General features: G+C 39.2%; 1 protein-coding gene across 1 annotated transcript; it reads left to right on the top strand.

The window, feature by feature from the left end:
- The first annotated feature begins 776 nt into the window (after positions 1–776).
- LOC141973269 (uncharacterized) lies at positions 777–22,433 on the top strand. Its single transcript, XM_074931642.1, has 2 exons — positions 777–1,513; positions 22,217–22,433. The coding sequence occupies exons 1-2, from the start codon at positions 777–779 to the stop codon at positions 22,431–22,433; spliced, it is 954 nt and encodes a 317-aa protein (XP_074787743.1).
- Positions 22,434–22,447: the final 14 nt, after the last annotated feature.

Below are 22,447 nucleotides of genomic sequence, written 5' to 3'. Positions count from 1 at the left end.
GAGACTTGTTGTCTGCTCCAATTGGGGATTTGCGAATCTGAGTCACTTGTCCCCCTCGTCGGAGCAGGACGTGACATTAAATTGGCGTAGTCGGCAGGATCCCCTTTGGTGTCGGAAAGTCTTGTGAAATAGTGGTTCTCTATCCGACAAACTCGGACAGGGAGAACTGGGAATTGGCCCCTCAGCTCTAAGCTGGGAGAGGGTCGGAGGGATACCGATTCTCTATCTGATAAGGACAGGGAGAATCGGGAAGTGACCTCTCAGCTTTAAGCCGGGAGAGGTTCGAGCAGTTGCAAGCCATGACTGGCCAGGAAATGTCGGTGCTTGACTGCTCCCCTATTTTTGAGAAGCTGAAGGACTATAAGGCTTGTCCTCCTCCTTTAGTAGAGGTTTGGGCCCACGATAATTGGCAAAATCCAGCAGCAGTGGCGAGCTATATCAGTGTGCTTGCAGGGGTGAAAGGGTCGTGACCAGGCAAAGGAAAAGCTGTAGTGTGTGCTGTATTAGGGGCAGCACTGACTGCAGCCCAGAAAGATAAACATGTTAAGAAACAATTGGAAAGGGAAATGATCGAATCCCTACAAGATCTGGTAAAAGCTCTCCAGGATCAATTGGTTGAGGAATGTAAAGTTACTGAACAAAAAGCTAAACTCTGGCAAGAGGAAAATGAATCTTTGAAAAGTCAATTAGCTGATGAGCGTAACACCACTCAGCGACTTTGCACAGCTCTAATAGATGCCTTGGACCGAGAAAAAATCTCACGGTCTGAAAAAGAGATGAGTGAACAAGAAACTTGCAACCGGACAGATCTTAGCTCTGCTCCGGATAGTGAACAGGGATTTACAAGTCTGGCAAAATCAGCAGCCAGACCCTTGTACCCAATGAAGGATTTAGAGATAAGCCGAGAGATTTATTACCCCGAAAATGAGGGGGCAAATTTAAGACCATTAATTAAAACGGAGACCACCGAGGGTCAGGGTGGAAGAGCTCCGCAGGTCACCACTCGAACTACACCGTACCCAGCAACTGAGCTTGCAAAAATTCAGGAGAAATATACCAGACGAGCTCAGGAAACTGAGACTGAATATGTGTGGAGGGTATCTTTGACTGGTGGCGACCGAATTTTGTTATCAGAAGATGAGGCCCAGGAGTACTGGGGGCCAGGGGTTTTCTTAGTTACTGACGACCAGAGAGAACCGTGGTCGTTAACTCAACGAGCTGCTTATTGGGCTGGGGGTCTGGACCCATTGGAAAGAGGGGATCCAGTATGTATTGAGACCCCAACCATAAATCATTTGACTGAAAGTCTGCAGAAGGTTGCTTGTCTCCAATTAATGCATGACAGGCGTTTGGTTCCACAGCAGCCTTCCCCGATGTTATTAATTGCTAACCCCGATCAAATGACTCCCCTGATCTGGGGCTTGCCGGACTCTTTGAAATCATATGCAGTACAATTACAAGATCGTTTGCGGATTGCATTAACCCCACGGAGGGGGAGACGGGGAGAGGGAGAGCCCATGACTTGGGGAGAGATAGCTCAGGACTTAATAAATTATGGCCGGAGAATGGGCCTTACCAGGGGAACGGGTAAACCTAAGCCCTCCTTATGCAGAATGGAAAAGCAGGAAAATCTGTCTCCTTCCCCTCCGCCAGTTTTAAGAGCAAAGAGAAATCTCTTGTGGACTGAGGGAACGAGACAGGGGATTCCCCAAGAGTTAATGGATGGTCTGACTACTGCAGTTTTAGAAAAGCTCATTCGAGCCTGGAAAGGCAGAAGGAAGCTGCCCCCCCCCCCCCCCCCCAATCAGACCTTTCAGACAAAGGGAGGGACAGATCTGAAAACTAACGAGATGGTGGTAATTGCTTCTCAAACACCAACTGCCCCTGAAGAGGACTTGATTGATTTAGGGTCAGGAAACTGGATGTGCCATCCCTAGTAAGTGAGCCGGGGGATGGCGGATGAGTCCACTTAAGGAGGCTCACAGAGAATACTAAAGGAGAGTTGTGGATTACTTTTCTGCTCGTCCCCCTTTAAAACTCCAGTTACATTTCTAGTAGATACGGGTGCTCAGATCTCAGCACTCCAAACTGAGGTTGCCAAGCAAAATGGCATAATTGCTGATAAAAAGCAGATTTGAGTTACAGATGTTTTCGGAGACTCTAAGCCACAGCCGACTGCTCGGGTGAAATGCTGGTTACCTGGGAATGAAACTGCAACAGAAACTATTATGATTCTAGGAAATTTTCCCACAAATATCCTGGAACTTGACCTATTGAAGGGACAAGTCTGGGTAGATTCAAAAGGAAGAAAATGGAAATTTGGGTCCCCAACTGCCTCTATAAGACTTTTACAGCAAGCGCCTGTGCTTCCTCCTTCTAAAATTGTTAATGTGAAAAAGAGACTAAAGACTTTGCAAACCCGCTCCATTATCCTGGACAACCTGTTCTAGTAGACTTACCTACTGTGGGGCAAGTACCCCTAACCCTAAAAACTCCCATCAATACCTGTTCATGGGTGGCTACTGATGCCCATGGGAAAGAATACCGTATCAATACCAGGTGGATTGTCCCTTCTTTCTAACCAACATTGTTTTGTTATGCATGTATTTGTTTTACAGGATATTGATCCTGGACGACCAAAGACCTATGTTACTTTTAGTGCTTTCAATAGTTATAGGCATTATCAGTTAATTATTATTTGTAATCTGCTTACATTATTATAGAATTTGTGGAATCATACCTGGTAAGTGTGGAAAATCTACTTATTGGAAGGCTAATCTGGAGTTGTGCCTTAAGTTACCTTATTGGGAATCATCTCCAAAATTAAGGAAGTCTGTGAGTCACCTGTGACTACACACTGGTGCTTACAAATATCATATAACCAATAGCAAAATAAAATAATCAAAGACTAGCTAGAGGGGTCTGGTCCCACAAATTAAGCATTAACAAATTGTACATCCTTATTGACCTTCTAATGTGATTGTGTAACCTCAAATAGTTTTAGAAAATTTAACTTAGCATACATATGTACTAACAAGGTATACCTTTAAGGAATTAAAGGTACAGATCCATCAAGCATCTAGGATGGTGTTACAGAATCCAGCTAGCATTACTGAAGGAACATGGACTGTGCGGTATGCTGAGTCTTACTGAGGGAGAATGCTGCATCCCCATCCACAATGCACCTCTACACCACCTCTACAGAGGACACCCGTGCCACAATGAAGAAGATTGCCAACAGGAACAGAGAACTTTCTTGACCAATTAACTGGTTTGATGTATGGAACCTTGGGTCATGGGTAACATCACCGGGATCCTCAGGACTCACGGGGTGGGAAAGACAGCTTGTAAATATTAGTATTGTAATATTGTGCAAAGTTTTGCTTTTCATAGTATGCCTTGAAGCAGTTGGATATATACCCTCTTACCTTCTGTCTTCTTTTTCCCTATGCCTTTTGAGATCACAATGGTCAAAGAACTTGGAGTGTTTGAGTCACGGGGTGGGATGTGAGAGACGAGAAACCAGGCCTGTGAGAAACTAAGACAAACAACCTGGGAAAGCAAAAGTTGAGGCTGATTGAAGAAATGCCTCAAACACTCGCAAGACAAAACTCTGAGTCACAGGGTGCATGCTGTGGAGGCCGAAGCTGATAACGCTGCCCGATGTAGCCGGGGGAGAGAGCCCTGTGAAGACAGGACGGCTCTGCCCTGGGGCACCTGGGCAAATTTCAAGGGCCATGTGTCCGGTGAATGAACTTTGCTTCATTATCCACAAAATGCATATTAAAGTTGACACCCCTCAATATGCTAACGAGGGCTGTCATGATCATGCTAATGACATCATCCCATGAAACACCTTACCCCTCCCTGTACATGGGATACGTAGCTATGTGGGTCGACCTAGGGGACGGACCCAAGGAAAATGGATATAAATCAAAGGGGGGAAGAAAGGGCTCTCTCTCTCTCTCTCTGCCCCTCTCCCTGCCCCCCCCCCCCCCCCTCCCGACCGTCTGGAGAAAAGCAGTGAAGCGAAGAAGACGAATGCCAGCGAAGAAGACGGCCGCCTCCTGGAACCCTCGCAGGCGGGATCAGCGCAGGAACCCAGACCAGTGATCTGTATTCCCCCATTCCCTCTATCTCCCTCTTTTCCTTTTTCTATTAAGAAATGCAAAGCATATTATATTGCTCGCCACAACTTGCTCTGTACTTAGCCAGTTATCATGTGTTCAATTAGTACATTGTAGGTAGTTAATAAATGCTTGAACTTGGAGACTTGTTGTCCGCTCCAATTGGGGATTTGCGAATCTGAGTCACTTGTCCCCCTCGTCGGAGCGGGACGTGACAACTATACATGTTAATGACTTCATAATGGCTAAAAAAGGGTCAAAATATTACCAGCCCATAGACCCCTTTGAAGATAAAGAATTTGTTGTATTAGCAAAAACTATAAGTAAAACCTTCAACTTAAGTCACTGCTAGGTTTGTGAGGGACCTTTAGGATTATCAAGCTGGCCGTGGGTCTCTCTACCACTTTCCCCACTACAAACTGTAAGTAACTACAGTGATGTTAGTGATGCTACCTGGGAAGAGAGTGAAACATGGCCAGTTCAGTTCCCCAACAAAGGTAAATTTTGCCTGAACTGAACTCAGAAAGGAGGAGTTGATGTGGGAGAAAGTAAGTGCCAATGGACACTTACACATACCATGTATGATTCCATGTTTTATTAGATTGATTCATTCAGTCATTCAAGGTATGCAAATCTCGGCAATACCAATGAATCCTGAATTGGCCAAAGGATAAAAGGTACACCCACCAATGATAATTAAGATAAAGAAAACAGAACACCCAAATCCTGTACAACAAACCCTAGCACATTTTGAAACCCAAACATGAATCAACTTAATAAAATAAAAGGTGAGGGATTGTGAAGAATATGGTGGTGATCCATGTTAAAAATATAATGACTTTAATATGAGGAACATGGGTGTAGCTGGTGTTTTACTATGTACATAAGTTAAAAGAGATTTATCATGGTTTTATTGTTAAAGTGGTTTGGAGGGGTTTTTTTCTGCAAGTAGACTCAGAGTCATATGGACTGTTATTGCAAATGTAGAATAGTACTGGAAAAGCCCCTGTCAGAAGCCCCTAGCAACACTGGATTGCACATGCAAAAAAGAATGGAAAACACCAGACAACCCCCACTCAACAACACCAAAAAAGCTGAGAAGATTCGAGAAACTCCACTGCGCTTGTGCGGACTAAACCACCATAAATGGTGACAAAGATGACTAAACCCATCTTATGAATATGTATCAGAAAGACTATAAAGAGTGGTGGGTTTGTTTACACTTTGTCATCATGCATCTATCCATGTGGTGTCCTCAGGCCATCAGTGCAGAGTGGAATACCCCTGCCCCCCCCGCGCCCCAGCGTACTGAACCTTTTTGTTTTGCTTGTTCTCATTTCAATAAATGCATAAAAGTTATTTTCTGCTTCTGCCTCTGCATTTATAATCACCTACACTCTTGGCATAGGCATATATATAATTAAAATTTTCTTTCCTTCAATCTTTCTGGTGCATTGATTAATTTTATTCTTGACACCTTGATTTAATGTTACATGCACTCTGTTAAACTTTTGCTTTTAGCTTAGTATCTAGTTGGACATCTTACTACTAAAATGCATGTCAGTGAGGTTTTTCTCATCAGTAAAGAGGGGTCAACATACCATAAGACCAAGACTTCCTACTTGATGGCACAGCAGGACTTTTATATAGCAAAAATGTAAATGGAAAACTATGATTGCAGTGAATTCTTCACAAGAAATGCTTCTCAAATACTTAAGGAGAGCAATAAATTTCTAATTCCTATATATATAGCTAATCATACGTACAAATATTCTCATAATGCCTGGAGTTCATAGATATTACTCTAGTAGGAAAGAAACAGAGAGGGTGTTGTTACACAGCATGCACTATTAATTCTAAACCAGTACAGAATTCTGAAGTTGCATTTTTAATACAATCAATTCCATTAGCCTTAATCTACAGAACAGAGTTTAACTCAAAGATACAACACACTGAGTCTTGATGGTTCAGGTCTGGACTGGAAGATGCTACTAATCCAATTAAAAAAAAAAAAAAAATTAATTTCCTCAGAAAAAACATAGTTGTCAGTGTCCATTTCCTATAATGTGAAATGTTTTACCTGGACATGCAAGGAATCCATTTATTTTTGTTGCTTGGTAAGTATTTATTCTCAGATTTAGGTATCCAATTCAAAAATTAATGAATACAAATTTCAGTGCTGATTTGTTAAATCTTTTGCAACAATTGCTGTAAAATATTTTCTTGATAAATATAGGCATATTTTACCTCTGTGAATTTGAAAACAAATTAAATAAATACTTCTGAGTAAATATGCATGAGAGGTTTTTCTGAGTATCCACTCAAGTCAAGTCATAAACTTTAAAAAGCTTACAAATATATTCTCTCATTGCCTTGATTAGTATTGTCTTTTTATTTGTCAGGCACCAACTGATACTTTAATATTAAGAGTCAAAAGCCAGGTTTTTTATTCTTTCTTTGGTTCTTTTTCTGCCTTTCCTCATAGATGAACATATCAGGACAGCAGGGGGCTGACTTGAGCTCCCACTGCAGGGCAGTGGCACTTTTAAATTTTCTTGCACATTTGGAAGAACCTTACAAAACACAAAATGTCTTGCTTTGGCAGCATTCCAGTAACATCTATATTCTCACAGCAGCTTTTTGTGTTAACAAGCAAGATTGGCTTTCCAGACATGAGAAAGGTGCATTAGCAATCATGGCTGCATTATTAACTTCTGATGAAAACTGACACTAGAGCATCCCTGATTTTACAACACTGGAACTTCATTGTGTCACAGGCCCACCATTCCTATTGCTTTCCTTTTAAAACGACAAACTTTGAGCAGAAAATACAGGTTGATGTTCAGTTAATATATGCATGGAGATTTATAACAGGTGAAAAATTACTTGTATAATGTGAATAATTACTTATGACCTTAGCGGCTACTGTAAAATAGTCTAATTATATCATTCTTAGAGTGGTTGCAATTAATATAATCTCCAAAGCACTTAGTTATTAATATTTCAGGTTTCAGATTGTCTGTAACATTTGCTGTACAAGCTGGTGGTTTAATGTGCAGACTGAGCCACAATTCACTGCTAATCTTTCAATTCTTAATAAAAATGCAGCTGTAAAACTATAGTTTTGAACTTAGCTCTTGTTGAAAATTGGCAATTAAAAAACATAAGTAGCCTAATACAAAAATTTAAATTTAAAAAAAAAAAAAAAAAAGAAAACAAGAAAAAGATACCATCTATAATGATAACAATTGTAAATAAGAGCAAGGTATTATTAACCAGGCATAGATTTTACCTGTTTTTTTGAAAAACCTGACATATTGCATTCAGGTTTGATAAAGATCTACAAAATCTTAACCACTGCTCAATAGAATTTAAAGAAACAAAACATAATGTTCTTATTTCCTATGAGTGTTATAAATCCTTTGAAGTGTGAAAGTCTTATGTCATGAGTATGTTTAAATAACCTTTCCTATCTTTGAAAGTCACAAGGTGTAGGCCACTTGGTTAAATAATCTGTGCTGTTAATCTTAAAGTACCTGACACAGGCCAAGCATAGTTCAACAAATTATAGAATCATAGAATGATTTGGGTTGGAAGGGACCTTAAAGATCATCTACTTCCAACCCTCTTGCTGCAGGCAGAGACACCTTCCATTTAATCAGATTGCTCAAAGCGTCATCCAATCTGACCATGAACACTTCCAGGGAGGAGGCATCCACAAAATCTCTGGACAACTTGTTCCAGTGCCTCACCACACTCACAGTGAAGAACTTTTTCCTTACATCTAATCTAAATCTACCCCTTCTCAGTTTCAAACCTTTACCCCTTCTCCTACCACTATATGCCCTTGTGAAAAGTCCCTCTCCAGCTTTTTTGTAGGTCACCTTTAAGTAACCCTAACTCTCTCAGCTTGTCCTCATAAGAGAGGTGCTCCAGCCCCCTGGTCATCTTTGTGGCCCTCTTCTGGACCTGCTTGACTAGATCCATGAACTTATACTGGGGGCTCCCAGAGCTGGACATAGCATTTCAGGTGGTATCTCAAGAGAGCAAGCAAAGGGGGACAATCTCCTCCCTTGACCTGGTGGCCACACTTCTTTTGATGCAGCCCAGGATACAGTGGGCTTTCTGGGCTGCAAGTGCATGCTGCTGGCTTATATTCAGTTTTTCGCCCACCAATACCCCCAAGTCCTTCTCCACAGGGCAGCTCTCAATCTACTCATCGCCCAGCCTGTATTTGTGCATGGGATTGCGTTGACTCATGTTTGGGACCTTGCATTCGGCCTCGTTGAGCTTCATGATGGTTGCATTTGTGAGAGACTAAAATGTCAAATGGCTGTCTCAAACCTTGCTAGTGTGTGTGCTTTGAGTCACCAGTAACACCTTGGCTAAGGGCCAGCTGTGACCTTTGTAATTAATCTAAGGAATGTCACCCAAGGAAACAAGAGTGCATTGAAGGATGCATCCTCCCCCTCCCTTGCAGTTGTATTGACAAACTCCTTATATAAGCCTCAAAGAGGTGGACTGAGTGAAACCAGGTGTTTCTCATCAAGCACAAGGACCTCTGATCATGGGCCATTGCACAAGCCCAATACTTTGTGGCTCTATTGTGTATGCCACACACCATGTATGCATTGCTAATGACTTCACACCTTCACCATTGAACTGATAAGAGGTGAGTATTTCTGTCCCAGAATGATCACTCAAGAAGCATGAAGTCAGCAAAAACCTGTGGGACCAGAGGAAAAAGAAAAGGTGGGCAGGTATGCTAATCAGCTGATAGAACTTAAAAAGGCAACAGAAAACTTTGCTGTGTGTGCACTCACCATCAAAGAACTGAAGACTGAGGACCAACGGGACGCTGCTGGATCCATGGTGGTGACTATTCTTGAGACTCTGTTCCAGATGCTTGCTTTATTTCTGTCTTTTCCTTCCATTCTGCCATATTGCTACCCCTCTCCACTTTTAATAATAATATAAACTATTTTGGGTATACGGCATCTGATTCCTTAATTTCATTCTTGGGATCATATCAAAACCTCCCCTGACATTGGATTGGGACAGAATTGATTTTGTGAAAGAATGAAGAAGTTGAAAGAGTGAAGAGGTGAAAATTTCAGTCTGTTTCTCAAAATCCATGAAAAATTTGAAGATTCAGAATAAAATGTTTATTAGGAAGTTGAAATAGCAGGACTAACATCCTCTCTATGAAACTTTTTCACCAAGATTTTTAATTTAAAGTGATGTATTTATAATTTTGTACTGCTGTATATGCCAGAACAAACAGCAGACAAAGCAATAATGGCAATCGGGAAAAGCAGGAACACTACAAAACAAAAAGATATTTATTACTGGGTCAGACGAAAATAATTAAATCCATTTGAACTTCGCATGAATTTAAACCCAAATATAACTGAAATTTCATTAACATTTCTATGCCTTTCAACAATGATATGTGATAGTCTTTATCAATAAAAAGAGCTGAACAACGTTAGACATTCTTCCACTCTGGGTGGAAGACAATGCTTGAATCTCAGACTGTACCTCAAGTTTAGTGAACAAGTTTACTATCAATTAAGATAGCAAATATATTCCAGATTTAAACTGATTTTAAATATTTTACCCCGTAAGAGCTTGTTTATCAAGGGGCAAGACACAATCAGTTTACTTATGTAAGCAGATAAGAATGGATATAAAAATTAACGTGAAGTTTTCCCTCATTTACATTAACAGGACTTTGGTTTGCTTCATATTCACAGATAATTTTGAACACAAAATGGAGGAAATAAAGTAGCGGGCATGGAATGAGCAATAATTAGGCGACTAATTCCTTCTAAATGGTGTTTTAATAAAAGCAGAAATTTTAATAAATACTAACTATAATTAATGTTCTGAGTATGTAAAATCTTACTGTGTAATGCAAAAGTGAACCAAAAAAACTCAAAACTTCAGAAGCAGATGTTTTGACAGACATATATGACAGCCAAATTATCTCAATTTCTTAAAAGCCAGTTAAGCAACAAATTATTCTGAATGAAAAATATCTCTTTTGTTGCCTCTTACATATGATATATATGTCCAAAGGATCATTACAGAAGAAACACTGTACCTCTAGGAGCATGGCTTTCTGCTTTTCAAATAACTGCAAAAGTGAAATGGAAGACGTTTGTATAGGTGCAGTGAATTTTTTGGTTCTGTCACAAGCCATTATTTACATGTGCGCTTGTGTGAATGGGCAATGTCTGTGTGAAGGAGGACTTGGAAGACTGGCTTCTGTAACTGGCTTCTGTAACTGGCTTCTGTAACTGGCTTCTTAATACGTCTGAGTCCTTGAATGATGGAGCAGTCAAGAGGGTGCCTGTAACTCCTGTTAAAGAGGCTTTAAAGAGATTCTCTTTAACTCATGTTAAAGAGATTTATGTTGTGAGTTCAACAACCAATTCCTTATGGTTCTGGCCTGACCTCAGATTTTAGATGGAACTGACCATGTTTCACAAAGAGGCTCTACTCCAGTTTTTCAACACATTAATTTTACATTGTTACAGCAACACCCTGAAGAGGGTCCATCAGCTTTCAGATGTTGCTGTCTTCCAGTGTCCTGCTCTCATAATATGCACAGTGAATTATCTTTTTTTGATATACAAGTTTGCAGCTAGATTTCAGTATTTTCTTTTGTAACTCAAATTTTTGGACAGAAACAGCAGTAAGCTTATGGCTTCTTGTTCCAAGTCCAGACCTGTCTGTGAGTGGTTGAGATACTTACTCCATTAGATGTCACAGGTTAATACTGCCTCTCTGTGAATATGGCATTATTATGTATCTTGCAGACCTTGTGGGAAGGTGTTGAAGAACTCACAGGTAGGACCTATTAACCAACTAATTTTCTGCATATAATCTACTTTTATTTTTTTGCTTCCTATGTAAAATATGAGATTTTTGTTTGATCATTTATTTTTACCTAGTCCGAGGGTCAAATAGTAAGATAGCTGTTTCTCAACCACCTAAATACATTATCCTGTCCTGCATAGATACAACTTCAGTTCTATTCTATTCAAATCAGTTTCTGTAGTAGGCTTTGGAATAAAATCTCTTGACATCCAAGTATAGGTTTCAACCCAAGCAGGTCAAGTTTAGTTGTTCCAGAAGGAATTAACTGGAGTGTGGATGACTGGAACAAGGAACTGGAAGAATAACAGTTATAACTTGATGTTGTGGATCCACTTAGGTCAATAAATCTGCCTTTTGAGAGTTTGCAGATCATTTGAATAATGCTCTTCCATTCTGGATTTATTTTCATGAACCTCCTTTCAGAGGGGTCCATGGTGATATGCCATGGTAAAAAGTCCTATTAGAGTGGAACTGGACAGGATTCTGCTCAAGCTGGGCAAAAATTCAGAAGTAACATGGTACTTATTAGGGTAGATGTGAATATTTGTACCAGTTAACTGCGTGCTTCAAAATAAGGAAGACTCCAGAGAATTCTTGAAAAAAGAATTTTTTTAAGATTTTATTTTTAATTACATTATTGGTTGGTAACACTCCCCTCCCAAAACCACAGCCTAAAAGAAAGAAAATTAAACTAGTAAAAATAGTGAAGTATACTGAAACAAGACTTAGGCATTGTTTTCAGTTTATAACTGTGAAGGCCAGATCAATCAAATATCTTTCTTTGACTCTTTCACTTCTTTCAAAAGTCCTAGGCTGGAGGTAATATTCATGTAAATAAGTTTTGCACTTAAGACATCAGCTAGGTTAAATCTCCCTTTTTATCAGTGATTCGTTGTGAAAGCAAGCAGTTTGATATTAGTATTTCTTGATGTTCTCTGTGGTTCTATATGTAGAAAGACACAGGAAGAAATTTTCCAGCAAATTTCTCAAATAGACATTTCAACACTCACTGAGGTCTTTCATACTTTGACTATTAATCCACGGCAAACCCTTCAGTAAAAGATTGATTAATAGAATGGATTTCACAGAATCATGGAAACATACAGGTTGGAAAAGACCCTTGGGATCAAGTCCAACCACCAGTCCTACTGTACAAAGTTCACACCTACATCATATCCCCCAACATCTCATCCAAACGACCCTTAAACACATCCAGGGATGGTGACTTCACCACCTCCCTGGACAGCCAATTCCACTGTCTGACCACTCCTGCTGTGAAAAACTTTTTCCTAATGTCCAGTCTGAACCTCCCTGTTGCAGTTTAAAGCCATTCTCTCTTTTTCTATCGCTAACTACGTGTGAGAAGAGACCAGCACCAACCTCTCTACAATGTCCTGTCAGGTAGCTGTAGAGAGTGATGAGGTCTCCCCTCAGCCTTCTCCTCCTCAAACTGAACAGTCCCAGCTCCTTCAATTGTTCCTCATAGCATTTATTCTCCAGGCCCTTCACCAGCTTCGTTGCCCTCCTCCGCACCCACTCCAGCACTTCAATACCTCTCTCATGTTGAGGTGCCCCAAACTGGACACAATACTCCAGGTGTGGCCTCACCAGTGCAGAGTACAGGGGGACTATCACCTCCCTACTTCTGCTGGTCACACTATTTCTAATACTAACCAGGATGCCACTGGCCTTCCTGGCCACCTGGGCACACTGCTGGCTCCTGTTCAGCTGGCTGTCAATCAACACCCCTCTCTGACTGGCAGCTCTCCAGCCACTCCTCCCCAAGCCTGTAGCGCTGCTGGGGGTTGTTGTGGCCCAAGGGCAGCCCCCGGCATTTGGCCTTATGGAAACTCCTCCAGTTGGCCTCAGCCCATGGCTCCAGCCTGTCCAGGTCTCTCTGCAGAGCCTCCCTGCCCTCGAGCAGATCAACACTCCCACCCAACTGGGTGTCATCTGCAAACTGACTGAGGGTGCACTCGATCCCCTCATCTAGATCATCAATAAAGATGTTAAGCAGGAGTGGCCCCAAAACCAAGCCCTGGTGGGGACGCCCCTTGTGACCAGCCACCAACTGGATTTAATTCCATTCACCACAACTCTTTCGCCCCAGCCATCCAGACAGTTTTTTACTTGGTGAAGTGTGTGCCCATCCAAGCCACAAGCAGCCATTTTTACCAGGAGAATGCTGTGGGAAACGGTGTCAAAGACCTTCCTAAAGTCATGGTAGACAATATCCACAGCCTTTCCCTCATCCAATAAGCAGGTCACCCTGTCGTAGAAGGAGATCAAGTTTGTCAAGCAGGACCTGCCTTTCATAAACCCATGCTGACTGGGCCTGACCATCTGGTCCTGAACATGTTGTATGATGTTACTCAGGATGAGCTGCTCCATCAGCTTCCTGGGCACCGAAGTCAAGATGACAGGCCTGTAATTTCCCGGATCATCCTTCTGACCCTTCTTATATAGGGGCATCACATTGGCCATTTCCAATCTGTCAGGACCTCCCCAGACAGCCAGGACTGCTGGTAAATGGTGGAAAGCAGCTTAGTGAGCACCCCAGCCAGCTCCTTCAGCATCCTCGGGTGTATCCCATCCGGTCCCATAGACTTGTGTGTGTCTCTGTGATGCAGCAGGTCACTGACTATCTCCTCCTAGACTGTGGGAGGGTCGTTCTCCCAATCTCTGTCTTCTGGCTGAGGAGGCTGGATTCCCTCAGTACAGCTAGTCTTGCTATTAAAGACTGAGGCAAAGAAGCATTAAGCACCTCAGCCTTTTCCTCATCACTCATTGCCATGTTTCTTCCTGCATCTATCAGGGGATGGAGGCTTTCCATGGTCTTTCTTTTGCTTTTGACATACTTATAGAAACAATTCTTCCTGTCCTTGATTGCTGAAGCCAGATTAATTTCCAACTGGGCTTTAGGCCTCCTGATTTCCACTCTGCATAGCCTCACAGCATCTTTGTAATCATTGTGAGTGGCTAGCCACTTCTTCCAAAGGCTGTAAACTCTTCTTTTCTCCCTGAGTTGCAGTCAAAGCTCCCTGTTTAGCCAGAGTATTCTTCTCTGGCGCCGGCTTCTCTTACAGCACCTGGGGACAGCCTGCTCCTGAGCCATTAACAGTTCCTTCTTAAGGAGTGTCCAGCCTTCTTGGACCCCTATACCCTTCAGGATCATCTCCCAAGGGATTCGGTCAAGCAGGTGCCCAAACAAGAAAGTCAGCCGTTTTGAAGTCCAGGATGTCAGTTCTGCTTCACCCTCTCCTGGTCTCTCTAGGAATAAAGAACTCTATAGTTGACCTCCAACCTCCACATCCTCCACCAGTCCTTCTCTGTTCACAAAGAGGAGATCCAGAAGGGCACCTTCTCTGGTTGGTTCTCTCACCAGCTGCATCAGGAAGTTATCTGCCACACATTCCAGGAATCTCCAGGACTGGTCCTGCTCTGCTGTGTTGTATTTCCAGCAGATATCTGGGAAGTTAAAGTCTCCCACAAGAACAAGGGCAAGCGATTGTGAGATTTCTGCTAAATGCCTACAGATTTTTTCATCCACCTCTTTGTCCTGGATGGGTGGCTTGTAGTAGACTGCTACTACAACATCTGCCCTGTTGGCCTTCCCCCTGATTCTAATGCAAAGACACTCCACACTGTCTTCACTACACTTGTGCTCAAAGCAATCATAACAGTCCTTAACATACAGAGCCACCCCACCACCTCTCCTTCCTTGTCTGTCCCTCCTAAAGAGCTTGTAGCCATCAGTTGGCGCACTCCAGTCATGGGAGACATCCCACCATGTTTCTGTAATAGCCACGACATCATGATTTTCCTGTTTCATCATGACTTCAAGCTCCTCCTGTTTGCTACCCATGCTGTGTGCATTGGTATACATGCACTTCAGATGGGCTGGTATTTTGCACCCTCCCCCCTTCAAATATAGTTTAAAGCTCTGTCAATGAGCCCAACTCAAGATCCTTTTCTGCCTCTGGGACAGGTGCATCCCATGTAAAGCCAAAAGGTCTGGTGCCCAGTATACCAACCCATGACTGAAAAATCCAAAGCCCTGATGATAATACCAGTCCTGGAGCTACAAGTTTATCTGTTGAGTTCTCCAGTATTATTCTTCATCCATCCCCACAACTGAAGGGATGAAGGAGAACACAGTTTGTGCTCCTGAGCCTTTAATCAGTTTCCCGAAGTACCTGAAATATTTTTTCATTGATTTAGGACTTCTCTTGGTAATATTGTCGCTATGTAGCTGAAAAACCAAGAGAGGGTAGTAGTCCTTGGGTCTCACTAGAGCAGGGAGTTTTGCTATGAGGTCCTTGACATGGGCCCTATGAAGCGGGTCTGGTCTGCATAATGGGCCTTTGACGCCCTTCAGAATGGAGTCACCCACTACAAAGACTCTTCTGCCTTGTTGAAGCTCATCCTGTTGACGTTTGCCCACCGATCCAATCTATCCGTCTTTAGAGCCTCCCTATCCTCATGTAGATCCACACTCCTGCTTAACTTGGTGTCATCTGTGAACTTACTGATGACACACTCTATGTCCTTATCAAGATCATCAATAAAGATGTTGAACAGAAATGGTCCCAACACCGATGCCTGAGGAACACCACTTGTGACTGGCTGCCAGCTGGATTTAGCTCCACTGACCACCACCCTCTGGGACCATCCATCCAGCCAGTGCTTGATCCAGCAGACCATTCGCTCATCCAGGCCATGGGCAGCCAGTTTTTCTGTGAGAATTCTATGGGGAACTTTGTCAAATGATTTTCAAAAATCCAGGAGGACTATATCCACAGTTTTTCCTTCATCCAATAGTCAGGTCATCTTGTCCTAGAAGGAGATCAGGTTTGTCAGGCAGGACCTGCCTTTCATAAACCTATGCTGACTAGGCCTGATCCCCCAATTTTTTCATTTGGTTGCTTGTTTCATTTTGCTGACTTTTCTAAATTCTAGAAGAAAAAATATCTCAGCTCAAATGAAAGAGATGCTTTGCTTTACCAAAATCAGAACAAAAATAGTTTCTGCATTTAGAAAACTGTAATTTAAAGAAGGGACATTCTAAGCGAAATATAAACTAAATGTGTTTGAATGTACTTTAAAGTGACTGATAGCTGTTAAATTACAGTTGAATGGTTTGACTTTGAAAGTTTTATTAAAGTGTTCTCTTAAAACAGTTTGCAGTCAGTCAGTCTAATTTTAAAAATACATTCTGATGTCTACAATTTGCATCCTTCAAACTGCTAATTAATATTAAAGAAGATTTACAGACCATTCTGGACTGATGATGTAGGAGATGATACTTTCTCAATCTGAAATTGTTTTCCTTTCTCTTCTCCTGCTTTCATAATTTTACCAGAATATAACTGGGCATTTAAGTTCATGATGCACCTTTTCTAAAATACATCAACCTTGACTACAGACTTGGGGCACTTTGGAGAATGGTAGTGGAGAGTTAAATCCTGGATCTTCTACTTTCAAGTGCTTAACCAAAGAAACTATCTCCTGAACAATTACTTTTTTCTGAAAAAAAAAAATAAAAAATCAGTATATATAAAAAAAACCCCTCTTTGTATTTATACTATATATGTTAGGTCCTCAGGTTTCTCCATTACAAGTCTGAGATTGCTGTCTTATTTATCACATGTAGTACGTTCCATTTTTTTCCCAATTCAAAAAAAAAAAAAAAGAAAGAGAGAGAGAGAAAAGCATCTGGACTTTAATTTGCAGGGTTTTTTTTCTATTTTTTTCTTACAACTGTATAATAAATTGTATGCAATGGTGCCATGGTTGTATGGTTTTATGATGTCAGTATTCATGCAAGTCACTTAGAAGAAAAATATATTTATTCTCTGGATTATGTTAAATTTAGTTTGCAGTATACATATATTTATATCTATCCATTTATCTAAAATCTATATCTAAAATCAATAGATAATTTACTTTATATATATATATATATATATATATATATTGGGTCTACTTTTAGAAATAAAACAAATGGTAACACAGTAAGAAAAAAGACAAGTCAAATCAGAAATTAGCATTGTGGTTTAAGGGTTGCAAAGAAAATCTGCACCACCTTCCCTCTCTAGGGGAATTACACATCTCTGGAGGGTAACTGCAATGATTCCCCGTTGACTAAAAGAATTAGAGTAATCCAGACATTAGAATTTGATCATACTTTTCATGCAGCTGTTACAGCACTGTGCATGTAAGATGCCAAATTCATTGATTTCGCCACCCTCCTTAGACAACATAGCTGATATAACCTAGTATAGAGTAGTGTCTTCATTTAATGAGTGTGTTTTATGGTCTTTAAATAGAAAGAGTTTATATGGCTTTTTGAGGCTAGTAATTGTCATAACAAATTGTAAGTGTGGGAGCGAACTCGCATTGCTAAGAATATAAAGCATTAGAGGAACATGTTCATTTTGAGACAGCCTTGCTTTACACAAAGAATACTCATTAGTGCCAGTGAGCATATCTGAATAGACTTTTTTAGCCACCTGAGCTGCATTTTACGAGGGAGCTACCACCATTGCAAGAGCACATACTGCATATATATATATATATATGCAAAGGACCCACCACCTCCCAATATTCTGTTTTAAGAAAATCTTCATGAAGGCAATTTATGGATATCTTCTAGTCTCTGAATTTTTCAGTTCTCTCATCTGGGATGTGCTGGGAGGATATAAATTAAATAATAATAATAATAATAATAATAATTATTATTATTATTATTATTATTATTATTATTATTATTATTTATTTATTTTTGAGGTCAGTAAGTCTACTTTTACATGGCAAGCAATGCTGAGATCAAGCTTTTATGAAGGACTTATTATCCAGTCTCTTTGGTAACCAGATCAACACACAGTAAAAAGTAGCATGCAGAGAAGTTCTGTAAAACTAGTTGTCTCTCCAACAGGGCATTTTGACATTTTAATAGATCACCATCCAAATCATTCAGAATTAATTGCACTCTATATATTGTAGAGATCTTAGAATAACTGCTACATTTCTACATGACTGATTTGTAGTTAAGAGTCTCAGAATCCAGGCCTGAAAAAAAAACATACCCCCTCTTTCTATTAACCTTAATTGCCGCCTCTTTGCTTATCCTTATAAGATGTAAAAATTCAATGTTTTTTCTCCTGAACAAGTATGTTAACAATTTCATTAACCACTTTACACTTTAATTTATGCTGACATGCTTACTTTGTTTATATTTTGCATTGTCTTTCATTTTATCTGGGGATTTAGATTATTTTCTCAACTAGTAGTATTACTCATGTGAAAAATACCCCACCACAATTTCAGTTAATCTAATCTATTTGAATGTAATGATGTTTTTGCATTGTCTTTAGCACTTATTTTTGCATTTTATGAAGAAAAAATGAAAATTAAAACAACTAGAGGAAAAGGTTAAGACATTTACATTTCTTAAACAGGAAGACTTCATTAGCTCAAAATATTTAATAAGCAAAATCTAAACACTGAGCTGAAAATTTATTATTTATACTGTTTTATCTGTGATTCCCATTCTCACCTCTTTTCTTTGTAGGTTCTGAAAATTCAGTAGTAGATCTACTCCAAGACATAATATTGTTAGCATGTTTTAGGTATTTTTTTATTCAGAGTTTCAAGATTTTTATAGGAGTGGACTTCCTCTGAAAGTCAATAATACACTCAAGAAAGAAACAAATTTTTATTGTGGCATTCATTTGGTAGCATCATTGCTTACAGAATCATAGCTAGCATATTGACAAAAATGAAACACTGTGACCAAACACAAAACTCGGCAACATCAATATTAGAAGAATAGGAAATTACTGTAATAGGTAATAGCTGTAACTGATATTGAATTAAGAACTAAAATGAAGCATTCTCTAGTTTACAGTTGAAGTCAAAAATATATTTCCTATGGTTTTAATTGAATAACCAATATGATACATTAAAAAAATTATGAGGGTTATTAAGCTTACTTCATTCTCTTTGGTTTTTTTTGTTTGGTTGGTTGGTTGGTTTTTTTTCCCCAACTCATAAAATGCATTTTCTTGAAGAGTGTGTAGGAAAAGAAAACATTTTATTGTAAGTCACTTGAGAAGAAAGCACTGTTTAGCAGAATTTCACATTTCTCAAGTAGAGTCCCTCTTCTACAAAATCGCATTTTGTATTATGTTTGGAATTTTTAATGAATGATGCACACATGAAAATACTTTTTTTTTAAAAAAAAAAAAGATGCTAGATATATGATAAATTGAGAAATAAGATCTGTAGAAAAAAAATGGCAAGAATATAATGTGGTTGGAATACACTAAAGCACTTCATAGTATTTGTGAAAAACACTTCATTATCTTGGGTTCTTTATAGGAATGAATACTTAGCTAGTTTTGCTGTTCTGGAGAGATGGTGAAATTTATATGTACATATACGTCATGAATGGCATGTGAAATTGTTTCAATTATGTATAACCTTACTAAATAAGGACCTTCTAAGATAGTGTATCAGTGATAGGTAACAGACCTTCAGTGATTTTTTTTTCCAGTAGTGGTCCAAATATTCCTGAATAAACAGTGTAATACAATGAAAGTGTTTCCATGAATGCATCTGCCATCTAGAAAGGCTTTTAATTTTTGTAACTATCTATGACTGGTGTAGAGCATTGGGATCAAAACACATTGATTTATTCTGACACATTTTCTCACCTTCAGAACTCTGCACCAGTTAGCATAACCATGGTTAAAGCTTTCCAGCCACAATAACAACAATATCCACTTGTTGTGGCTCAACCTGCATTTCCTTCACTTCCACACCTTTACTGAAATGTATCTAAAGAAATCCTTTACTTGTTCCATGAAGCCCACCTAGAGTATTTGCTGAGAATGTTAACCATTAAGTCCGCAGTGAATTTAATGATGGGTTTAATCAAATTTTACTTTAACACTGTTTTTACCTTAATTGGGTTTAGAAAATATAAAGCTGGCATTAGGAGGAATCCTTATGTCATACATTTAATGCAAAGCATGCTCTTCAGTCACAGCAAGTCAGACTTTACTAGTACTGATTTTCCATCAGTCATGCGCCTCCACCTGTAAAATCTTTAATGTGCCTTCACCTGTAAAAATCTTTAATTCCAGTTTGTTTGACTCAATTATCAGAATTTTCAGACTTCTAAATTTTGGAACATTCAATAAAACAAAACAGAATTCTGTGTGAATATTCTGTGTTGGAATAAATAAATTATTAAGAAAAATTCTAACATGATTGTAATACTTCAAGACAAGTAAAACTTACCTTTTCCCTTGGATAGCTTTAAGACACACTTTTAAAAAGAAATATGAATTATTTTATTCTCCTTCCGTTATGCAGATACCTGTGAACAGGCAGCCAAACATCTCAGTATCATGACAGAATGCACTGATTACTCAAATCCTACATATCTGATACTCTACCTCAGTTCCTCACTAATTTCAGCTAGCTTGTATTAACTCATATTAATGGGTTTAATATTAATATTTTTGATTTGCTAGTTCATCACAGGTAAAAAAAATAGTATATATTTTAGAGCTACAAAAGCTATGGTTTTTTCTCCATCTAAGCCCGTTCTCAACTATTTGAAAGCATTAAATTTTCTTGTAAATATTGGACATATCCATCCATATAGATAGTTTTCCTATGATTTTTCCACTTGGATGACAGAATTGCTATTCAGAAATGACAGACCAGGAACACTAAATACTATAACATATAATATAATATAATATAATATTAAGAATTACCTCTTCTCTCCATCCTAGTGAGTCATTACTACTGATCACTGAAGTCTGTAAAATACTGTGGCACAAGAAGCTACTCGTATCTCTGACCTTCCTGAGTCTCCTATTTTTTCTGTTAGGACTGTTTCCATAATAAACCAAAATCTTTGGTTACTTGCAGTCTCACAACTCTAATAATGCTGCAGGGCTGTAACTCAGAAGGAGTCTAAACAAAATCAGTAGTTACTCAGCACTGGATTTTTCAGCTACTTCAGAAGCTACATGCTCAGCAGTAGCAAGAAGTTTAGTTAGGCTGTTTTCAAAAAACAAAAAATTCTGTCTTTCTTTCTGTTTGAAGAATGATTTGCCTTTGTAAACTCTTGAAAATAAAACACTTTAGAAAACTAGAATAAATTTAAAAGTACTGTACCTTTAATGCATACCACATGTAACATATGCTAATATATGGTTTTGAAGAAAAAATGTTTGGAGGTTTGAAGAATTCTTTCGTGCATTGATCTTAAATTATTTCGTATTGAACAAAAAAGCCCTGGAAGGAAACGTCTTCCAGTATAATTCCTCAAAGATTACTTAATTATACTGTGGGAGCACTGGAGGGCAAAGCCTAACCTAAGATATATCACATGTGCTTTGTTATTTACTAAGTGGCTATTTGTTTATTACCAATATGTTCCTCTAGACCCCTCATTAATTATCCTTAAGCTTCCAAGTTGAGGCTAAGATGCAAAAGTGCTATATCATCTCATGCTCCTCTTTGCCTAAAGGGCACTGAAATTTTAATACTGGATACAGTGCCCAAAGGCTCTATGATATCATTATTATGCACATTATATAATAGTGCTAAAGTACATAATGAAACATGTTAAACAGTCACCAAATATTTACATAGATGTATTTCAATGGCTAATGGCATTACTGCCAGACTTAGTTGGCAAGTCTATTGATTTAAAACTCATTAATTTAATTAAGCTATGTAATGGATGCTTTCATTCCAGTACAGTTTTCTTTAAAAATTGTAGGGATTGGATGATTAAAAAAAAAAATAAAATAAAAATCTAGTTTCAGTAAACTTTTCATATAAATCAATATAAGCATCTCTTAAATAGAGCTTTCTGCAGCTTTTAAATGAAAGTAAAAATTCTCAGGAATGTATTCTTATATTTACTACATTTCAGTAAAAACCCACAAAATAATATGCTTAAGGAAGAGTTGTTATAGATGGAGACAAGATTATTATATTTGCTTATGTGGATATATATACATTGAAAATATGTTTATGGTGTCATTAGCTGCAACTTTAAATATCTGTGTTACTATATATAACTGAAGCACAGGAGTAAAAATTGCTGTAACCTGCTGACAGCATGGTGAACAAACAAAAATCCTATCGTTCCTTCTCTCTCTTTTCTTCTCCAGATTGTTCTGCCATTTTAACTTGAAAAATTTTGAGTGGCTGGAAACTGCCTCTCTTCTAAAAGCTGTAGGGAAATTTATGAAGGAAAATGGTCATACAGTATTGCAGGACAAGTTGGACAATCCTGACTGGCTTGCTGAACGGCAGTTGTCCTTGAAGTCACCTTTGAAGCCATATAAGGCAAAACCCCGAGTAAACAACAGTGTTAGCAACGTGTAGAAGGGGATGCTGCA

Source organism: Athene noctua, chromosome Z (genome assembly GCF_965140245.1).
Source record: "Athene noctua chromosome Z, bAthNoc1.hap1.1, whole genome shotgun sequence".
Lineage (NCBI taxonomy): Eukaryota > Metazoa > Chordata > Aves > Strigiformes > Strigidae > Athene > Athene noctua.
This window is presented reverse-complemented; position numbering and strand designations above follow the sequence as displayed.

What these genes read in the sequence shown, in the direction of transcription:
- LOC141973269 (XM_074931642.1), top strand. Translation starts at nt 777, where the DNA reads ATGAGTGAACAAGAAACTTGCAACCGGACAGATCTTAGCTCTGCTCCG. An exon ending in GGGAGACGGGGAGAGGGAGA is followed by an intron (nt 1,514 to 22,216) that starts GCCCATGACTTG and finishes TTTCTTCTCCAG; the next exon opens with ATTGTTCTGCCATTTTAACT.